We start from the raw sequence: 21,357 nt of genomic DNA, 5'->3' as shown, positions 1-21,357 counted from the left end.
GTGGCTTGGCTGTGACCGGCAGCACTGTGGGCACAGCACATCCCATCCCTCATCCCAAGCACGGCACTGCCAGGCGCTCTGGGAAACACCTGGCGAGGGCAGCCTGTGTTTCACAGCCTGAGCTGGCCACCGTGAGCACTTTGAAGCAGTGACTTGCCAGAGTCCCCTGGTCAGGTGCCCTTCCTGAGGCCTCTGGTCCTGCCTGCACACACCTTCACTCAGAGCTGGGTGGTCACGCTCCAGCCCTGCTGCCTTTGCCTGGTGCTCAGGCATTGGAGAGGCTCCCACGTAGCATCCACGGGGAGCACAGCCTGTCAGGGAGAGTCCTTCCAGCTGCACAGGGAGACAGTGGTGCCAGGCTTCCCGGGGAGGAGTCAGGCTGAGCATATGGCTCTGCCAGAGGTAAGGATGGAGCCAAAGCTCTCCTTCACTTTTGCTCTTGCTCAGCATGGCTGCGGTTAGAAACGGAGAACAGCTGCAGAATCCCAGGATGTTGGTGCGGTGCTTTTTGCTCCCGGAGACACCAAGGGCTGCACCCACCAGCCCAAATCCACTGCCCCACCCCAGCTCCCTGTGCTTTCCTGCTGCTCCTGTGATGCTCCTGAGCCAGAGGCTGGCTGCACAAAGCCCTTCTCGTGGCCCCATCCACCATCGGGACTTTGGAAGACACATCCTCCTCCCGGTGCTCCCGAGGATGCAGGGCTTGGCTGTGATGAAGACCTGGGCTGCAGAGCTCTCCAGACACTGCTCTGTGGGTGGATCATCTGTGCAGCAGCTCCGGCCCTGCTTCAGGAGCCCTCCCTGCCTGGCAGGGGGGAAGTCTGGCAGATCCTGCTTTGGGCTGCAGAGAGGTGCTGGGAGCTGCGGGCGGGGCAGGGCGAGCTGGAGCTGTAGCCATGGCCACGTCCGGGAGTGAATGGATCCCTTTGAGCAGAGCGCGGGAGGGCTGGGGGCAAGCAGGGGCTGAGGCCACTGCTCCCAGGGCAGAGGAAGAACAGGCAGAGTCTGATTGCAGGCGAAACCAGGTTGGTGATCCAGACACTGACACCCTCTGTCCCCAGAGCCGGGCTGTGAGAGCCCCTAGATCCGCAGGGACAGGGGGAGGGAGAAACCCTCTGGGGGTGGAGGAGCTATAAGCTATTTCCCCTCCTTTACTCTGCAGCTCTCATCTCACAGGGCAGGGGTCGGGCAGGCACCACGTCTTCCCCTTCACTCAAAAAGTCTCTGATCCTAGACAAGAGCTTTTGCACAGGCTGGGCTCCCTCCGAGGAGGTGTATGTTGGCCTTCTGGAAGGGGACGCTGCTCCCCCCAGCACCGCTCGCTCTCTGCAGCTGTCCCAAACCCAAGCGTGCACAGAGGTTTACAAATTTTCTAAAGCTTTTGATAATGTGAAGCTCCTGGGTGATGAGGTTGGTGGTGAGCACACTGCAGCTATGTAATTTTTTGTGTATGTATGTAATATTTAAGGGTAACAAAATTTAAAAGGCTAAAACCTTAAAAAAAAAAATTTAAAAACACACAAAAAAAGCCAAAGCATGATGCATATTGTTAGCCTTAAAACTGGCTACACGACTGTGTGATGTACAAATGAGAGCAGACTGTAACTGTTTTAAGTGCTGGGGATGGGGAAGAAGCATTACAAAATCAGTTTGTAGCCTTGATTCTGTACAGTATTTAATGAATAAAAAAACAAACCTGACTATTGAGGCCATGCTTAGAGGTGTGTCGTTCACGTGCAGATGTGGATGCTTGGTTGCTTATGATATATGTATAAAGTGCTGTGTGACCATTAAAACTTTTTTTACCTGCAGATTTTTTTTTGTTTGGCTAACCAAGGTGTAATAAAGGAGGGAAGATGACTTGCCATTAAATTTTGCCTCTGTGAGTAGTTCTGTGAGTTGTCTTTTTCTTTCCCCCACCCACCCCCTGCCCGCTTCTGGCACTTGCCCCTCTCCGGGCCATCCCCGCGCCAGCCTCGGGGCTGGATGGGGTCCCGGTGGCTGAATCGTGGCTGGCGAGCCCAGAGGGATCCAGGCAGGTCTGGCAGGGAGGGGCTGCCTCTGTGGCTCCCTACAAACGGTTCCCTAAGCCCCTGATTTACAGAGGGCATCTGTCAGGCTCGGGGTTTTTGTTTCCTGTGGTCCTTGCTGGCGCCTGGTGCCCGTGGGTGGCTCATTGTGTGCCCCAGCACGGCTGCTGGCGGCCCCGGTGATCATGGCCAAACTCGGGACAAAACAAAACCCCCTTTTGCAGTCCCCCAGCCTGGTGGGCCCCTGGGAGCTGTGCCCTGCCCCTCACCTCAACACCCAGGTAAGCGTGTGATGGATGAGGTTGGACACAGCCGTGTCCGAGCCGCTGGGGGCCGAGGGCATCCCGCACCTGCTGGGTGCTGCTGGAATCTGGAGCCCTCCCTGCTGTGGAGTCGGGAGTCCTGGCTCATGTTTTGTCCCTCTGGAAGCCCTCCCTGGCCCCCTCAGCCTGCAGGAGCAGCTCGAGGGGCACGACAGGGGCCGTGTCTGGGTGCGCTGGGACTCGCGGCTGTGCTGGAGTTGTTCACAGCACCCTCTGCCCCCTCCCTGGGTCCCGGGAGCTGTGCGGGAGCCCCAGCCCGGGAAGAGCCCTTTGCTGCCGTCCCAACAGGTTTTGGAAGCAGATGGGTGATGGCAGAGCTGTGCAGCGAAACCGGGGAAAGGGAGGGCAAGGGCGATCCCGGCCAACCTGCTGCTGAGAGCCGCGCAGCCCTCCCGGGAGGAGCCTGCAGGGAGCTTTTGAGGCGCTGTGAGCCCGAGCGGCTCCGCTCTGCTGATCCGTGTCCCCTGACAGAGACGGCGAGAGCTCTGAGCGCATCCCCTGCCGTGGGCTCTCCCTCCAGCAGCAACAGGGTTAGAGAGTTATTGCTCAGCCTGTTTTTACACCTGGCCCGATGCCACGGGGAAAATAACTTTATTTCGGGAGGTGGTTCCCAGCTGCTGCCTGCCCTGCTGGCTCAGGAACAGGGCTCCTCTCCATGAGCAAGTGAGGCCATGGGGGGAGGACAATCGTGCTCTTCTTTCCCGGATCTGCCATCCTAATTGCATACTTTGCAGTTGAATAAATGCAAACAGCCACCACTGTTTACTCTTCTGCTTTGTACTTGAGCGCTGAAAATGAGGTTTAATTACTGCAATTTTATGCCAAAGAGGCTGAGTAATCCCCCCCCAGGAAAGCCCCAGGGCAGGGACCTGTAGCAGGGCTCCAGCTGGCCCCGAGCAGCCCGAGAAAAGGGATGCAAGAGCCCCCCAAAGGGCCCCTGCTGCCGGCAGAAAGCCAAACCCCTCAGCTCCAGCGACCCCCTCCTTGAACCTCTTCCATGAGCCCTTCCCTGCTGTCGCTCAGATGCACCGAACCTTCCCCAGGATGTCCCCAAGTGTCACCGCAGGGCTGAGCTCCCTGGCTACGATCAGCCGCAGCGGGAGGCTGAGCAGGGAGGCATCGCTGCACCCCAAAAACGGGGGTGGGTGGTGGCAGCAATGCTCCATGTCCTGCGTCCTCAGCATCTCCCCTGGGAGCATCTGAGGGCCCCTCGTTCCGTGCTGCTCCTGGCCCCAGGACGTCCGGGAGCAAAGGGCTGTGGTGCTGACCTAAACCTGTCCTGCTGTCCATGTAGCCAGGCCATGGGTGAGCCCTGCCCCTGCCAGCAGCCGTGAGCTCGGATTCAAAACCCAGGGAGGATTTTTTTGCAAACGCTAGATATTTATTTTGCATTTCTCACAAGAATAAACTTCGCTTCTACAGGAAGCTTTGGGTAGAAACATTCTTAAAAAAGTCAGTTTATTGTATTAGATCTATTGGTCCTGACCCTCCCTGGGGGGTGGCTCCGGGGCGGGGACACAGCAATGCCACCTTGTGCGTCCGAGCTGGGGAGGGGACGGGGCTGTGCCGGCGCAGCCACCTGGGGGCCGGGACCTCGTACCAGGATAAAACACGCTGGCATCTCGCCGGCACCGAGTACCTGATGGGGCTTGTGGCTCATTTTTGGGACAGCACTGGTGGCAGGCCCAAGGGGGTAAAGCTAAGCATGGGGGCAAGCGAGGGGATGAGCCCCACGCCCCCCCAAGACCTATTGCTATGGAAGGAGGGGGTTCCTGAGTGCGAGGAAGGCTCTGCCACCCTGGCGCCGGGCCGTGCCGGCAGCTCAGCGCTGCAGGGAGGGCGAATGCGGAGCTCAGGAGCCACTGAGGACGCGGCAGAGGCGGGCATGGACCTGGCCCTGCACGGGCTCGCAGGCCAGCGCCTCCCCATCCACTGTCATGATGCCCGCGGCCACCCGCGGCTCCAGGCGGAACGCCCGGACGGGGACGTAGCACAGGTGGGGACAGTTCAAGTCCAGGTGGGTCCCCCTGGACATGGCCAGGAAGAGCTTCAGCAGCGTCACGCGGCTGATGCCGGCCTTCATGTAGAAGAGGTGGATGCAGCCATCGTGCAGCCGCGCCGCCGGTGCCATCAGCAGGTTGGTGCCCAGGTGGGACTGGTAGATGGCATAGACCAGGACAAACTCCTCCTCGGGGACCACGGTCCAGTGCGCGGGCACGGGCTGGCCCAGCGGCACCAGCAGCGAGTCGGGGGGCGGGGAGCCGGGCGCTTCCGTCCCCGCCGGCTGCGGGATGTGGCCGTTGGTGGTGGGCGCGTGGGGGTCCCGGGGTGCCGGGGAGCTGCCCTGCTCCGTGGCCATGGGCAGGTAGGACAGGCGGCCCTGGTACACCCTGAGCTTGGCCAGACACTGCAGGGTGCCCAGGGTGAAGCGGGCGCTGCCCAGCCAGCGGTACTTCTCGCTGTCGATGTCCACGTCCGAGATGAAGCCCCAGCCAAAGCCCAGGAAGGAGAAGAAGCGCTTGCCCGAGGCCGTGCTCAGAGATACCAGGTCCATCTGTGTGTACAGCCCCTTGCACAGGATGAAGGTGCAGTTCGTCAGCAGCTTTTTCTTGGCGACGTGGTCGTAGCTGTGAGGGATGGAGAAGGTGAGTTTGGAGCTCAGGACTCCTCCTGCTGCCCCAGCATCCAGCTGCAGACCTCACCCTTGTGTCATGGCTGGGACATGTCCCAGCTGGGTGACAGTGTCCCTCAGGAACAGCTGCTGGGAGTGGTTTTGCTGGGGGTGGGAGGGATAAACCAGTTCCTGAAAGAGGGAACCGCGTCAGGGCAATCCTGGTCCCCCACACTGCAGGACTGGCTGTGCCTGGGGTGGGTCCTTTGGGTTAAAGCTTTACCAGTCTCTGAGCACAGAGCACAGAAAGAGAGTGGGAGGAGCAGGATACACAGGGATGGCATCCCTTGCTCACAGCTGGGGCTGGGCTGCACTGTGGGGAGTGAGGACTCTGACGGGCACCCCTGGGCATCCCAGCTCCCCTGGGCCGGAGCCCCACACAGCCTTTCTCTTCCCTCGTCCCTGCCTGGTTCCAGTGCAGCCCCGAGTGCTGGCAGGCACAGGGATCAGCAGGTGCCCCATGGGGCTGGGACTCACCCTCCATAGTAGTTGATGGAGGCTGCCAGGGCATTCCCAGAGCCTCCTGGCAGGATGCACAGCGGCTTCTTCATGGCTTCCTTCCAGTCCGGACGCTCCATGAGTCCGTTCACCACCTGCAGGGATGAAGGAGCCTGTGGTACCCAAGGAACTCAGTGGGCCCTGCCCAGCCTGGGGGGAGCAGAGCCCACGGTGCCCCTGCCCAGGGCAGCACAGAAGCCATGGCTGCTTTACTCCAAGCTTGGTGCCATCACTCCTTTGCCATTCCCTGCCTGACTTGGTGACTCAGGGCTTGGCTCTTGCCCCAGGACCCCCCTTCTCCCAGCTCCCTGCCCAGCCCCGTGGTGCCCCTCACCTCGAACAGCAGCCCATCCCCAGACATGACCACCAGCGTGTCCCACTGTGACAGGTCCTCATCTCGCACCTTCTCATGTGCATGGTGGGGTCTTTCTGTCGGGGAAAGTGGAGAGATTTGAGCATCACCCTCTGTCCCTCTGCCCTTCCTGCTGCCACCCCCCAGACAGTGACCCCAGTCCCAGATGGTGACCCCAGCCAGGGATGCAGGAGGCAAGTCACTCCTCAAGTGCAACCATCCTGTAGGACCCAGAGCTGTGCTGATGCAGGGAGTCAGAGGCCCTTGGAGGAACTTGTCCCCATGTGGCAGTGCCCAGGTAGGATCCCTGGGCAGGAAGGCAGGAGAAGGACAAGGAGGAGCTGCTCATGGACTCACCGGTGACGAAGACAGTGGTGGCAATGTCGGCCTCGGCCAGCATGGGCTGCACCACTGCCTGGAAGTCATCGAGGGCACGGCCGGAGCCGCTCTGTGGGTTCAGCAGCACCAGCGCGTGGCAGGGCCGGGGCAGCACCCCATAGCTGTCACCTGGGGGGGACAGGGGGCTGCTCAGGGTGCTGGGTCATGGCCCTGCCCTGGGAGGGCGTGGCCAGCCAGGGCAGCATTTGCCAAAACCAAAAGGGGAAGGGGAACTGGCCCTCCCCCATCCTCACAAGTTCCCTGGGCTGCAACCCCACCCAGAGGCAACAGGGGCGAGCAGGGATGGGGGGTCCCTGCTGGGAATGCTGGAGAGGGGGCGGAGACGGGACACAGGGGCCTGGAGGGACTCATCTTGAGCTCCCCTGCGATCAGCAGAGATGTTCACACCCAGGATGCAGCCATACCAGAGGGGAGGGGGGGGTGAGAACTCCAGGTCCCAATTCCCCACATGCACCCAGATGGAGTAGGGCCAGGACAGACAGTTGTGCCAGCAGACGGACGCTGCTGCTTCCCCTGCTCCCCACGGGGCTCAGGTTTCGCCGGCAAGGGCCTCAGCCCGGCTGTAATTACAAGCCTGGCAGGGGTCCCATCCCTCTGCCTCCCCAGTTGCTTCCAGCCTCTCCTTCCCCAAGCCCAGTGGTCCCCGTGCAGGGGGATGGGGGGAGGCCACTGAGCTGCCCTGTGAGGGAGGCACAGGGAGGAGGAGGAGGAGGAGGAGGAGGAGGAGGAGGAGGAGGAGGAGGAGGAGGAGGAGGAGGAGGAAGAGGAGGAGGAGGAGGAGAAGGAGGAGGGCAGGATCCCCAGGGGCTGCTGGGCACCCCAGGCCCTGAAGTGAGGGAGGGCAGCAGCCTCAGGCTCTCACAGCGCCTCTGCAGATCCCTGGCTCAGCAGGGGGAAGCCAGTTTTGGGCTGGCTGGGGGTGTCCCCACCAGCCCTGGGCCCCCTGAGCTGTGAGCTGGGCCCAGGGGGGTGCGGGTGGCCACCCCAGCACATGGGCACAGCGCGAGGCTGCACCTGCTGACTCAGCAGGAAGAGCTGCTGAGTCAGGACAGAGAGGCCTTCCCCAGCACTGTCCTGGGCCAGGAACCCCCTCTCAGCCCCACTGGGCTGGGGTGCCCCCACTTCATCTGCACACCTGCAGTGATTTGAGCTGTTTGAACACACGAGCTAAACCCCCCCCCGCCCCCCACAGTGGGGACAGTGGTGGGGAGAGGTGAACGTGGGGCCATGGAGGTCACCTCCCCTGGGTGACATCTGTCACCACACCTGTCACGGCCACGAGCTCCACAAGCTGCCCGTGGGGAGGTGGGACTGGAGCATCCCATCTCCATGCCCGTGCCAGCCCTGGGAGCACACAGAGCTCTGCTGATTTCATCACCACCAGGATTATTTCCTGGCCCCATGGATGACCCAGTGGTGCTGTCACCCTCCAGGGCACCTCCTTGTCCCTTTGCCAGCTGCTTGGGACCTGCCACCAAGTCCACAACAAAGATCTGCCTGTGAGAGCTCCAGGGCACTGGCTCCAAGCTGGTTTTCCCCACTGCTGCCCAGGCCCCCCCTCCCTCCCCAGCCCCTTATCAGTGGGTTCCAGACACAAAGGGACCAGCTGCCCTCAGGGAAAGCAGTGAAGCACACGGAGGAGAGGCCACTCCAGCTTGGGTCAGGGATAACAAAAAGCAACCCCAAGGCTGGGCTGACCCTGCTCCCTCTCTTTGGAACTTCCCTGGTCCCCAAAGGCACTAAATCCCCTCCAAGCAAATGCAGACAAGCCCCCACACAGGGTTTGGCCCAGCTGCTGGAGGCACGTGATGGGGGGCTTTTCTCTCTTCCCTCTCCTCCAGCCCTGGATATTGAAAAGCAAAGGCCAAAGGCGCTTCAAAAGCCTAAATGCAGTTTTTAACCCCACAGTGTTAACCAGGCACATCGTTTCTCACACATACACGGAGCTGCAGCTGGGTCTTGCCTAAAAATCCTGCCCAGACCTGTGGGTGCTGTCCTGTGGCCTCCTCTGGGTAGCAGGGAAAGGCTGGGACCCCAAGGATCAGCTCCTTGGCTGGAGGGGGAAAACAAACCCTGCTCAGGGCACAGAGGGATGCCATAACTCCCTCCCAAGGGACAGATTGCTGGTACCAGGCTGTGAGTAGTGACAGGAGGGATCCCAGTGACACCAGCAGCACCAGGCTCTGCCCTGTGGTGGAACTGGAGGGTGCTGGGTCAGAGCTGGAGCCCAGCAGTGGTGATGCACAGGGAGACAGATTTCAGCAGCATCCTGACCCATCCAACCCTTCCTGTTGCACAACGCCGGCCAGTCCCTGGCATCCCAGCAAGATTCCACTTCCCAGCACAGTGTGGTCGCTTTCAGCCTCAAATGCTGAGTAGAGCAGAATCTGAGTCAGCAGGAGGAAGGGGGTCCAGCTGCTGCCACAAACTCTGCTCCAGTCTCTCTGCCCACATCCTCCCATGTGACGTGTCCTGGCCGTGCTCAGGCCGGGACCACACTGCCACAGATCCACTGTCTGCAGCCCAAGCCACTCCACTGCATCCCTGCATCCTTCTGGAAACTCTCTGGGCACAAGGAGCGAGCGCACCAGGCAGAATAAGGCTTGGGCTGAGCTCCCTGGGGCTGGATTTCCCTGTTGGGACACAGGCCTTGGGGCAATTTGTTCCCTCCTGGATGGTTGCAGTTTGGGACACGCTGCAGGCAGCCCCAGCTTTGGGGTTATCAGCTGCTGAGGGACCTTCTGTTTATGCCTTAGGGTGAAATGAGGAGGGGGAATCATCCCTGCTGCAGCATTCCACAGGGCTTTTATCCCAGAGGATGCTGGAGCTGCAACAGCACCAGGATGGGATCGCTGGTGGCTCCCCAGGTCCCCTCCCCGCGGGGACAGGGTGACAGGACTCTCTGCACGGACTCACCCGCAGCTTCCCAGCACGGCCTTATCAGTCCCGCACAGGCCTCTCTGCCGGCACGTGCGAGCCCAGGGTGTGGACGAGGGGCATTTTTAGCTCTGTCCCAAACTGAGGGAGGAGGATTGCAAATCCTGCTGGCCCTCAGCGAGAGAAGTGACTGCAAAATTCTGCACTGCCTTCTCCCATCCTCCTTCCCCCGGCTCCCTCGAGGCCCCTGCGTGCAACGAGCTGCTCCTGCCCCGGCACCCTCGCACCGCCTGCTCACAGGGCGAGGGTTGGAAAGCGCTTGGAGACTTCCAGCTGCAGAGTTCAGGCTGGAAATAGAGCTGGGGAACTGGTTCTGCCCTCACCCCATTCCACTGGATTTTTTTGTAATTCTTTAGGAAGAGAGACAGAAAGTTGTTTTGTAGCTGCAGGTCATGTAAAAAAAAGGAGCTGCATTTTAAAATTCAAGCAAGGAAGAGCTGGGCTAAATGTGATTTGACAGGATCCCTCTAACCGCATGCCTCTTAATTTCCAAGTCTGATCAGAGCGACTGGACAGCCAAATAAATGAAGTAGTGCATATAATTGAATCTCTGCTCAGATGTTCAACTATCTGCCAGCACGCCCTGCCCTGCCTGCGGGAGCTGGGGGACGCGTCCCCCAAGCAGGACCCTCCCCTTCCAGACACTGACAGCTCCCGAGGAGAGCAGGATCAGAAACCCAGACCCCACCAGGCTGCCCTGAGATCCCGCTGGACCGCGGGGGTCCTGGGGGGGGTCTGCCTGCCCCCAAATCCCAAGTGATGGATGGGACCTGCTGGGGACAGCGCCTGGCTCCCATCCTGCCTGCGTCAGCAATGATTACTTTTTTTTCCTTGGATCATGCTGCCCTTTGGAGCTCTGGAGTTATCGAACGGGAGAAATCGGGGGGAGGGGGGGTGCAAAGGGCCCCCAGAGTGCGACCACGTCCCTGCTGCCCCTTCAAATTAAGGGTGAAAGGGCAGAGAAACCACCAACCCCTGCGGGCAGGGATGTCCCTGTCCCCCCCAAACTCGGGGGAGGGTGGGGGTAGGGCGGGGGTCCGAGTGACCCCACGGGGACGCCGGTCACCCCCCGTCTGTGTCCCCTTCCCGTGCCCCCCGCAACGCGACACCGCGCAGCGCCCCGGCTCGGGCGCAGCCGTCCCGCGTGGGGCCCGGCGGCGGAGCGACCCCGGCCGCCACCCCGAGCCCCGCACGGCCCCGGCGCAGCCCCGAGCCCCGCGGGCAGCGGTGCCGGGCGGGCGCGGGGGAGGCTCGGCACTCACCGTCCTGCGCGGGCACGGCGGGCACGGCGAGCTCGCGGATGCGGCGGCTCCAGGCCTGGGCGATGCGCAGGTTGCCCTCGGCATCGGGACCCCGGGAGACGCGGAAGGTCCGCTCCAGGCGCTGGCGGGCGGGCGGCCCCCAGCGCGGCCCCCGCAGCGGGTAACACACCAGCGAGAAGCAGGCGGCGGCCGCGGCCGCGGGGAAGGCGGCCGAGCCCACGCAGTCGGCCAGGCGGAGCGCGGCGTCGGGACCGGCCGAGCCGCCCGGGCAGCCGCCGGCACGCCGCACCTGCAGCTCCCGGGCCGTCAGGGACAGCGAGCAGGCGGCGGCACCGGGGCCCGGCCCCGCGCCGAAGATGCCTTGAAGCAGCACCGGGCCCCCGCCGGGCTCCGGGGGAGCGCGGCGGCCGGCGGCCATCGGCGGAGCGGGCGCGGAGCGGAGCGGGAGGCACCGGGGAGCGCCGCCCGCCGCCGCTCGCTGCTGACGCCCGGCGATGGCAGGCGGGGCGGCCCCATTCATAAAAAAATTTAACCCACCCACCCCCCCAGCCACCTCTTCCCCCGCCGAGGGGGACCGGTCCCGGGGCTGGTCCGGTAGCCCCCACACCCCCAGCAGCTGCCTCGGTTTCCACAAGCGCCGCCCCGCGCCCCGGGTATCGCTCCGGGGGGGGAACCGGCTCTGCAGACGGGCGGGGGCAAAGCCACGCCGTGGGTTTGCCGCGGGTGGTTCCGCGCTGCCAGGGTGGGTGTCTGGCGTGGGTGCTCCCACGGTGCTGGGGATGGCAGGGAACAGAGCCACGGTCACGCCTGGAGAGGGGAGGCAGAGCACCCGGCAGCCACCCTCACCCCAGTTCCTGCACATCATTCCCAGCAAGGCACGGATGGGCGCTGGCAGGTGCCCCTGGAGCCCCCACGTTGGACTGAACAGCGTTTTGATATCATTTCTGCATCTCTCCAAGCACGAGAGGAGTGAAGCGGGGGCCTGGAGAAATCGAGGCACGGCGAGGCCTGAGGACAGTGGGCAGCCAGCAGGGGACACTTCCAGGAGGGAGGATGGAGAGGGATGGTGTCCTACCCATTACTGGTGGCTCGCCATCAGGTATCCGTGGGGGGTTGGAGGTTGCCATGGGCATGAAGCCCCGTGGAGGGAGGTGGGCTGTGCTGTGAACCCTGCCTTGGGGCACAGAGCTCTGGTGGCAGAGCCCAGGGGACTGGCCTGGAGGGTGCCAGCAAGGCTGGGGGCTGCTTTGTGTTCACGGCAGCTGGCAAAAATCATTGACAGCAGTTTTTGCTGGCAACAGGACTGAGCTCACCCTCCCAAGGGACTGCTGGGCTCCAAGGGGTCTGGCCCAGCCCGACAAGGATTTTTTTTTTTTTTTTGCCAACCAATTCCCCATGAATGTAGCTCTGCCCTAACCTTGAGCTTGCACCTCAGGGAGGCATCACTCCTCACACTTAGGGCAGTTTAATTAGCAGTGAGCCCTCTGTCCCTGCTTAAACCTTCTGGAAGTGGCCAAGAAATTGCAGGGAGGGCACAGGATGACCAGCTGGGCAGATTAACATGGTTGAGTCTTGTTTTCCCAGAGCAGACCTATAAGGAGAGCCAAGATGCTGTGACTTGGAGTGTTGCGCTTTCCAGAAAGACTTCCCTGGCTGCTGTGGGTACAAAGGGATGCTCAGAGGGGCAAATCCTGCTCCCAGCCCTGATGCTTTTGGCTTGGGATCTGCAGCATTCACAGCTGATTCTGGGTGAGATTCGTTCTCAGCCGCTTCCCCGGCTGCTGCCATGACACAGTCCAGCGTTTGTAAACAGCCCCGAGGTTCCTCAGCAAGGTGTCATGGGAGGAAATAGCTGGATGCTGGGGAGTGCAGCGTCCTGACCTGCCCCTCACCCTTCTCAGTGACTAACCCGCTCCCAATTTCCGCTCAGGAAGGCGTGAGTCGTGTTGGGAGGATGTGAGAGCAGCTGTCCTATTGCTCCTGGCAGGTGATGCGGGACCATGAGGCTGCTTTGGGCTCTGTCCTCACCATGCTACATCCATCCAAGGCCCTGTGCCGCAGGGATCCCCCTTCATCCTGCCAGCCTGTGCTTTAAATAGGAGTGGAATGCCCGTCCAGGCTCTGCTGGCCATGCTCGTGCTGTGGGGAAGGGGCCGAGAATGGCTTCAGCACAAGGTGTCGAGGCCAGCAATGGGTGCAGGAAGGGTTGGCATCCCATGGCAGGGATGCCAAGGGCTGGGAAATGATGGGGCTGCAGCCAGGTTTGTCTCAGATGGGGAATGGGACTGGCACAGGCTCAGCCTCTGTGATGGCAGGGGAGACACAGACGGGGCTTTTCCCTCTTAGTTCTGGTCTGTGGGGACTTCCCAGAAGTCTGACCTGATGCTGTGCCACCCTTGGATGCCGTGACCAGCGCAGTGGCCACCACCAGCCCCAGGTGGGTCCCTTTGCTCCCACACAGCCACAGGCTGATTCAGCCCGGTCCCACACGGACACCACTTGTTTGCCTCCAGACGTGATGTCTGACGCGGAAGTGGGATCACTTCCTTCCCCATGCTGATAACCACGCATTTGGGGCTATCTTAATTATGAGAGCCTTAACAAGGCCCTTTGACCCCACCAGCAGCCCAAAGGGTGCTCAGCAGCTCCTGGGCTGTGGGCAGGCGACTGCCGGTCGGGTTTGTCCTGATCGGCTCCATTCCCGCCCGCGCGGCGCTGCTCAGGCCGTGTGTGTGGGAGGGAGGTGCCGGGATGCGACGTGGGGATGTGGCACGGAGCTGGCGTGATGGGGTGACAGCCCATGGAGAATCCCCCCGCCTCCTTCCTCATTGCAAAGGGGACTCGCCCGTGGAGCAGAGCGTCCAGCCCGTCCATGACCACCAGTCTCCCTTCAAGAGCAAACATGCCTCCAGCTCCTGTCCCGGGAGGCCCCCTGGGGTATTCCCAGACTCTGCAGACATCATTTGGTGGAGAAGGCTTGTACATTTGAAGCACCGTGCCCTGGTTTTGCTGGACAAGGTGATGTGTGCCCTGAATTTGGGGAAACTGAGGCAGAAACAGTAGACAAGGTTTGTTTTGAGTTGTGCAAGAAGCCAAGGGTTAAATATGGCAATAACCTCCCTCATCTCCCTCCAGCCCCGGGCTCCTCCTGCTCCTGCCCCCAGCTGCTGGAGGAGCTGATCCGCACTGGGAGTTATCCCGGGGGAAGAAAGCACAGAGCCTGGGGGCTTCCCAGGCCTTCCATAACCCTTCGTGCCCCCGGGGGCTGCAGCAGAGACCTGGGTCTGTCGCTGCCAGGGCAGGCCCGGATTTCGGGGTCGCACTGCCCCATCACAGCCCCAGAGGAGGCGTGCAGAGGACGTGGCTCTGCTGCAACATCAACTGCAGCGCTTCCCTCCGAGGCACACAGCTCCTCCACATCCCTGCCCGCTCTGCCGCGTCCGCCGGCTGCCACCCGGGGACAGGAACGGGAGGGGGACGCTCTCCTCCCGGATCCATCGCTTTTAGCATCGTTCCCACTGCTGAAGGTACATGTCTCAAGGTGGAGCCAGAAATAGCGCGGCTGGCGCTGCATCGGGGCTGGCAGGGCTGCAGGCTTGGCAGGGGGACAGGCACCGACTGCAGCAGCGGAACTTTCCAGGCAGCTCCTGTGGGAGCGGCCGGTGCGGAGATGGAGCCGTCTCCTTGCAGACCCAGGCCCGGATCAGCCCCTCTCAGCCGTGGGGCTGGGGCTGACACAGGGGACCAGCACAAAGCAGGAGGGGGCACAGCTAACAGAGGTATCTTCTGGAGGAGAGTGACTGGGATCACATCCCGCCTGAGCTAGGACACAGGTCTGCCACTGATTTGCTGCAGAGCTCGGGAAAGTGGCTGCACCTTCTACCTGCCTCCATAACCCAGGGGTGGCAGGTTTTCCCCAAAATCCAGCTTCTCCCAGGGCCCAGAGAGGATGCTCAGCCTCCAAGGAGCTCAGGGGTTTTTTTGTGGCAGCTCCCCTAAATCACAGCCAGGCTCTGCAACTTGTTGGGGGCTGCTCCCCAGTGCTGACCCTCCGCTGAGCTGCCGGCACAGCCCGGGACTCACCGGGAAGCCCTGAACAATGCCGACGAGATGAGCTCATTCCTCCCAGCTGATAATTTGCTCAAAAATATTTCTGAGCTCAGGCCTCCTCAGGGAAAACACTCCCAAACGCCAGGCAAAGAGCTGCTGAGTCTGGAGAAACCACACACACACCACTCGCTCGTCGAGACGTCCCCCGATGACAAGCCCTGGCGTCAGAGGGGCTGAGGCCAAAGTCTGCCGTTTGATCTCCCCCTTCGCTGGGGGAAGCCGAATTTCAGGCCGTCCAGGGGTTTTACCACTTCCCGGTAGCGGTTTCCTGCCATGATGTGAGCGCAGGAATTTTTGGGAGGTGAGTCAGAGGCTGCAATGAGAGCCACCTGGCTGGGGCTGGGCTGGGAGGCTCGATCCCGATCCAGGGGTGATCCTTGCTGCGATGCTCGATGCCTGCGGGCAGCATTCCCAGAGTGGAATTACTTACGGGGGTCACAACATCCCATCACAGACCCCATTTCTGGCCTGGGAAAGAAGAAGAGGGATTTGCTGCTTCAATTCCCACGGCTCCTCCTTCCTTGCCGGGCTGGGATCGGCACGCTCCGGCCACCCCACCCGGGCTCCAGGGAGAAACTTGGGTAAGAATAAAGAGCAAAACCTCGTCCAGCTCTGCAGGAAGCCGCCTGGAATGGCTGTCCCGCCCCGGCACCGTGTTGTCCCGAGCACAGAACTGCCCCAAAGCAGCGCCGAGGCTTGGCTTTCCCTGGGGAGCAATGCAGGACTTGGCGGAGCTGCGAAACTGCCCTCCCTGGTCGCTGAAATTATACATATAAAATGAGTTCCTGCTAAAGGAACCTCCCAGGTTTTGCCTGCTGGGCTATTAAAGTTCCATGACCCCATGCCCACCCTCTCCCCAGCATTACTCAAACCCTTCGGCGCAGAGAATAAGTGAATCCAGTCCAGAGAGTGAGACTGAGCCGGGATAAGCCTTTGGAAAGGAGCTAAACCTGCTCAAAGCCGGCACTGTTCCCTGACCCGCCCTCCTAATCCTGCCTGGCTGATAATGGAATAATAAAGGGCTGCACGGCCTCGCTCTCTGCTGCTCTGTGGGGGAGGTTCCTGCTGCCCCTGTACATGCCAGGAGCTGGGATATTAATGACACCCTAAGTAAACAGAATTGCTCCTTTCTTCTCCTTTGCCTGGCTGTAAAACCGCGCGTGACCTTCAGCCCGCAGAGAAATCAGAGTCGCTTCCCTTGCCAGGAGAAAGGCTGGTTGTGGCAGTGATAACACGGTGATCTCTGCCCGCCACCCTTCCCGGGCCTGCTCCCAACCCTGCAGCTCCAACAACGATCCCGGTGGGACTCGAAGGGCCACCCCCACGAGGCTTTGGCCTCTCCCCGCAGGAATGAAGCCGGTGATTCACTGAGGGGGAATCTCAGGAACCCAGAATGTGTGATTTTGGGACACCCAGCCCCTCCGAGGTGTGCACACCTTGTCTGCTGTGCCGGGGGCCGCCCTGTAGCAGAACATACAAACTTGTTGCACCTGAGCCTCAGCAGCTGGGGAAAGGGCAGGGAAGTGACAATGCCGAGGAGATCCATTCCCTATGGCCGGGATGGATCTGAGCACCCACGGGACAGCAGGAATGGTGACAGGAGGTGGGTGCTGGGGGACCCGGAGAGCAAAGCAGAGGCTGAGTGCACTCAGAGGCCACAGCATCATCCCTGGGCTGCTGTGCTGAGGCTGCTGAGCGAGGAGCCAGCTGGGAAGGGGATAAACAGCCCTTCCTTCTCCACATGCCTGGTTCCAGGCAGGGAAGGGCTTTATGAAGGAGGGCAGCAGCAGGTCTTTGGTGGGGAGGTGGTGGGAGGATGGGTGCTCTGCAGAGGGATATGCCACGGCTCCTGCAGTGCCAGGATTCCCTCCCCACCCTTTGGGCATGTCCCCCCTGCTTGGGTGTCCCTGCAGCAAGATGTCCCTGGCTCCCCTGGGAACTGCCACGTCTCTGGTGGGTGCAGGAGGAACATCAGGAAGCAGCCAGCTTCCTACGTCACAAAAACAGTCTGGCTCCCCCCAAATTTTTTGAAGGACAAAGGCAGCACCCCGTGAGGAGTGATTGGCTATACCGTGGGTGCTGTGACTGTTCTCAGCCTGGTGTCAGGGTGCCCAGGAGGGGGTCAGGGTGCCCAGGAGGGATGTCTGGGCTCTCTGGCAGACGGATGCTGCAGATTCATCCCAGGATGATGCCAGCCTGGAGGTCTGATCAGAATCCCATGCCTGGCTGTGCTGCCTCCTCGGAGTGAACTCGGGCAGCTGATGCTGTCAGCTCTTGCCTCGCCTTGGGGGAACGAGCTGGGATGTGGGAGTAGAGCTGGAATAGTCCCTAGAGCTGAACTGGAATAGCCCCTGCTCTGACAAGGCATGGATTTAGGAGGCACAGCAGGAGGATGTAGGGCTTGAACTGCAGGGAAAGGTAAGGTGTCAGCAGGTGTGGTGGGGAGAGACAGAACTCTCCATCCTGGTGCTTGGGCAGTGGTGGCATACAGAGGGGATGTGGGCAGTGGTGGCATACAGAGGGGACGTGAACAAATCTGTCTGGTTTGCATTGAGGGTGTTGAAGAGAGACAACCTTTAATGAAGTGTCAGCGCAAGGGGGCTGATGGCAGCGCTGCAGCTCCCAGCTGAGCACGAAACGTCTGTGACAGGGAGTCACTGCTGGAGGCACCGTGGCCATCACGTGCCAGAGCAGCTGGAAAGCCACTGGGTCATGAAGGGGAACCTCCTTCATGTCCTGAACGAAGCCCACCAGACCTCCTCCTCCCTCACTCCCAGCTGGGAGGACACAGGCCAAGGGACTATGGTATTGCACAGCGACTTAGAGAAGTGCCAGGAAAAACCTCTCCCTCCAGGGTGAACCAAGTGATGTGGGGCAATGCTGGTGATTAAATTAATGCAGTTTGCCTTCCCTGTGATACATAATTTCTGTCATATATCATCATTTCTGCTGCACTGTGGGGTGTTTGAGCCATCCTGAGGCTGGATCCCAACAGTGTTGTCAGCTGCCCTTATTCTCCCAGATGCCAAGGCCAAGATGTATATCGTGTATATATATATATAAAAAATTATAACAAAATGTACATACGTTCAGTCAAGTTTCACCTCCTCCTTATATTTATATATATATATACACATTCTATGCATATAACATATATAGCACATAATATACATTTTATGTATAATTGCTAAACACTTTCATATAAAATGCATTTTATATGTGATATGTATACATTATAGATTTAATATTTTATAGACGTTATGTATTTCATCTATAAACCGCGTATATTATTTACATAATAATAAACGCATTAATATATTAATAGATGTACAGATGTTATATATAAGCACACTCTAGAGCACGGAATCTGCCAGATGGGTTGGAGCTGCACTTTCCTGTTTGACTAAGCCATTTAGTGCCTCTACCCGCGAGGAACTTTGTCCCCATTCCGGAGCAGACAGCGGAGCGCCGGGCAGGGAGCGTTCCCTGGGGAACAAGGTGCGGGAGCCGCGGGCCAGGCCGGGCGGGCCCTCCCGCCGCCGCCACAGCCGCCACAGAGCGGGGCCCGAGCGCCGCCGCCGCCGCCGCCGCGCTTCCGTTTCCCCCGCCGCCATCTTAGGCACGGGCACTTCAGCCGCCGCGTTCAACCCGTGCCTCGCACCGCCGGGCAGAAGCGGGAGGCGGCCGCGCTGCGGGCCGCCCTCAGGCAGCAGGAGCTGCGTTTATTCCCGCCGGGAGGGACGTTTCTGCCGCTTTCCTCCCGAGGTACTGGCGCTGTTGGGGCAGGCGGTGAGGGGACGCCGTGAGGGGGGAGCACGGCTGCGGTGCCCTCATCTAAGATGGCGGCGGGGGCGGGCTCTTCCCGCCGAGAAGATGGCGGCGGAGGGAGAGGCGCTCTGGCCGGGTGGCGGAACTCGCTCGGCTGGGGTGAGGGGAGCGGGATGGGACCGTCCCCCCCAGAGATGTCCCTCTTCACGGGGACTCCCTACCCCGCCACGGAGACCCCGGTCGAGCCCTGCTGCATCACAAGGAACCCCTCCAACCTTCCTCCTTCAGCTCACCCGCACCTTCTCCAACCAAGGGAGCCCCTCGCCACCTTGCTACCCCCCCAATTTTGGGGTCATCCCTCCCCTGTTGCATGAGGGGCCACTGCGTGAGCGTGGGGTGGATTGGGGTTACCCGCTGCTTTTCTACCCCTCTACTCCCCAAGACAGCTGCTGCTCCATTTTATTTTAATAATCACAATTTCCACCCTCCTTTTCATACTTTGCCGCAGGAATGGACCAGCAAGTCCATAGGTAGCGGAAGGGTCCCCACCCTCCTCTTCCCCCTCCTCCTCCCCACCCCTTAAGGGGCGGTGATCGCGGCGGAGAGGAAAGAAAAGGATGCCACGGAAGCTGTTGTTGCCTTATAAATCTGTTTTTTCTCACTTTCGAGCTCCACGGGGGTTGCATGACTCTTTGGCGATGAACGCGGCCAGAAGTGGCTACCGGGTCTTCTCGGCCAACTCCACCGCAGCCTCCACCGAGCTGGCGAAGAAGATCACGGAGTAAGTTGCTTTCTCTTTCAAGTTTCTTTCTCCTCCATCGCTCCCCGGCGCAGGCAGAAGCCCTCCCGAGCGGCTGGAGAAGCTTCTGGCATCCCCCCGCCTTCCCAAGGCGTCTCCTGCGAACACCTTTGTGGAGATTTTGCACTGGGAATCTTCACCAGCTCTGCCTGACCCAGCGATGAAATGAACCCGCCGCTTTCTTCCTTCTCAGACATCCATTTCACTGCTGGAAAGGCTGGGCTGCAGCAAAGGCTGTTACTTTTGGGGAGGGAGGAGGTGAAACGTGTCTGGGCAAACCTCAGAAAAGCGTTTTTAGCAGGTTTGGGAGATGCTCAAAACTTTCTCCGGCTCCTGACCTTGTTTTCTCAGCAGCTTCGGTGCCTGGGGCACGGGAAGTGTCCATGCGCACCTCGGCACAGCAGCTTGCGCTGCTCCACCAGAGTGGAGTTTGGAGAGGTGGGAGAGCTGGGCAGCTTGTGCTGGTTGGTTCAGGGTAAAAGTCTGCCCCTTTTTTTCTTCAGTCCATCAGTTTAGGCAGAGTTTGACCTTGTCTTGTCCGGGACGGATGCACTGGGTCCTGCTGAGTGAGGGGTGTGACAGCTGCCTCCAAAATGGGGCTCTTGGTGCAGAGAGCTCTGAGTTTCCCCCAGCACTTGAACTTTGAGGTCGAGTGAGTTTGGTTCAAACTGGGGCAGTCCCAGCCGAAGGGACTATTCTGGGAAGGACATCTGTGTATTGGGCTGTCATCTTAGAGCAGGACTTGGATTTTCTTTCTGCTGTTTCTCAGCTACAGTTCATAGGCAGCTGCTCCCAAAATCGAGGGGTCTCAGTGCTTGTTTGCCTGCTGCAGCTGACAGCATCCCAGTTATCCTTGCTAGATAGCTGCTGTCCCATTCCCATCTCCAAGGGCATGCTTAAATTGGAAACAGGACTTAAGTACAGGTGTGCTGCTGCCTTAAACAGTGAGAACGCTTTGCTATTCGTCCTGCTCGCTTAATAAACACTGTGTTCAATCCTTAGCACAGATTATCTCCACGGAGCTAACTTGGCTGTTTGACTGGGAGGTGTATAGGATAATAGTGATGGACTTCTTTAAGTGTGAGGCTAGGAGGAAAATCCTTGTGTTTGGGAGTGGAAAGGTTGGGGTTTTTTTTTGCTCATGTATTCTTGCTATATTTGGTCAGTTCTGCATCACTTTCCCATCACTGAACCCTGAAACTAATGTATCTCTCTATGAAAAAGTAAGTTTTGCTGCAACAGATGGGACAGGGTTTTACAGGGCTTGTCGTGTTGCGTCAGCACAGCACAACAGAATTCCCCTGGGGACGAGCTCTGAGTTCTCAGGACTGAAGGAGCAAACGGGCAATCCTTATTTCTTGCTCTTTGTCTTAAAAATAACTCCCTTCTTTTTAAAGATGAAATGAGAAGAGACATGGAGAGGCTTCCCCAGGCCATGGCGCTGGATGGGATGACGTGCTGATGTTATCCCAGGGATGCTCTGGGGGGGAAAGAAGCAGGATCTGGATCCAAAGTGACCTCCTGGCTCCCTCTTTAATCTCTCACCGAATAAATGTCTAATAGGGGCGATGTGGGGTTTTTCCCTTGGCTCTGCCATCAGTGGGATGTTGGATGCTCCGGTGGTGGCACGAGCACAGCCCTGTGATACACAGCTGCTGCTTAACTGAGGCTTAAGGACGTTTATCTTTGTTGTGGGTGCAAAATCTGGAACCGTTCATGGGACAGATTTGCCCACAGTAAAAAGTCTCCCAAAATTAAAGGGGTTTTCAGCATCTAGTGCAGTGGTTTTGCACTGCCTTCCCTTAGGAGCTCGAGGGCTGTTTCAACTGATCTGTAACACATCCCTTGTTCTTTCAGGTTGCAAAAGATGCGTGGCTGCTGCCTCTCCCCCTGTTTCACATCCCAGCCTGTTCTTTGCTGGGGAGGTCAGTTGCACCTTTAAATAGAGTTGGAGCAATCTTACAAGGGTGAGTCTGTCCTCTAATATTGTGCGTTCTTTTTAAAGTTTTTTTATGACCTCGAGTAAAAGTAGTAAAAGAACTTTAAAACAACACACAATATTAGGAGTAGGGCCCCTTGAGACACCTGTCCATCTGGGCTCTGTTCTTTACCTGTAGGTATTGAGCTTAAGATCTCTACTTGAGTAGTCCTGACTTCTTTTTAGAATCTCAAGTCCTGAGAGGAGCAGGGTGACACTGACCAGCTTTC

The 21,357-nt window shown here is 59.5% G+C and overlaps 2 protein-coding genes across 5 annotated transcripts in view; one reads left to right on the top strand and one right to left on the bottom strand.

Annotated features, from left to right (window-relative positions):
• Positions 1–3,104: 3,104 nt before the first annotated feature.
• Positions 3,105–10,966, bottom strand: SPHK1 (sphingosine kinase 1). The gene is made up of 5 exons (XM_069032678.1): positions 10,473–10,966; positions 6,232–6,381; positions 5,857–5,951; positions 5,502–5,617; positions 3,105–4,980 (listed from the first exon to the last, which is right to left on the bottom strand). The coding sequence occupies exons 1-5, from the start codon at positions 10,888–10,890 to the stop codon at positions 4,206–4,208; spliced, it is 1,554 nt and encodes a 517-aa protein (XP_068888779.1). The 5' UTR covers positions 10,891–10,966; the 3' UTR covers positions 3,105–4,205.
• Positions 10,967–18,219: 7,253 nt separating this feature from the next.
• Positions 18,220–21,357, top strand: part of PRPSAP1 (phosphoribosyl pyrophosphate synthetase associated protein 1) — a 28,487-nt gene continuing 25,349 nt past the window's right edge. Inside the window, exons 1-2 of one of the 4 annotated variants that reach the window (XM_069032249.1) lie at positions 18,220–18,347; positions 19,020–19,131. In XM_069032249.1, coding sequence (XP_068888350.1) covers positions 19,049–19,131 — 83 coding nt within the window. In that variant the 5' untranslated portion in view covers positions 18,220–18,347; positions 19,020–19,048. The other 3 variants (XM_069032248.1, XM_069032247.1, XM_069032250.1) reach the window with 3 other exon arrangements.

The sequence above is a fragment of the Aphelocoma coerulescens genome, chromosome 18 (genome assembly GCF_041296385.1).
Source record: "Aphelocoma coerulescens isolate FSJ_1873_10779 chromosome 18, UR_Acoe_1.0, whole genome shotgun sequence".
NCBI classification, from domain to species: Eukaryota; Metazoa; Chordata; class Aves; order Passeriformes; family Corvidae; genus Aphelocoma; species Aphelocoma coerulescens.
Note: the sequence above shows the minus strand (reverse complement) of the source record. Positions and strands in the feature narration are given on the sequence as shown.

Bases quoted from the DNA above. Each gene is read 5' to 3' on its own strand.
- SPHK1 (XM_069032678.1), bottom strand. From the start codon at position 10,890: ATGGCCGCCGGCCGCCGCGCTCCCCCGGAGCCCGGCGGGGGCCCGGTG. The intron at 5,618-5,856 runs GTGAGGGGCACC...TCATCCCTGCAG, and splicing joins GGGATGGGCTGCTGTTCGAG to GTGGTGAACGGACTCATGGA. The intron at 4,981-5,501 runs GTGAGTCCCAGC...CATCCCTCACAG, and splicing joins TCCATCAACTACTATGGAGG to CTACGACCACGTCGCCAAGA.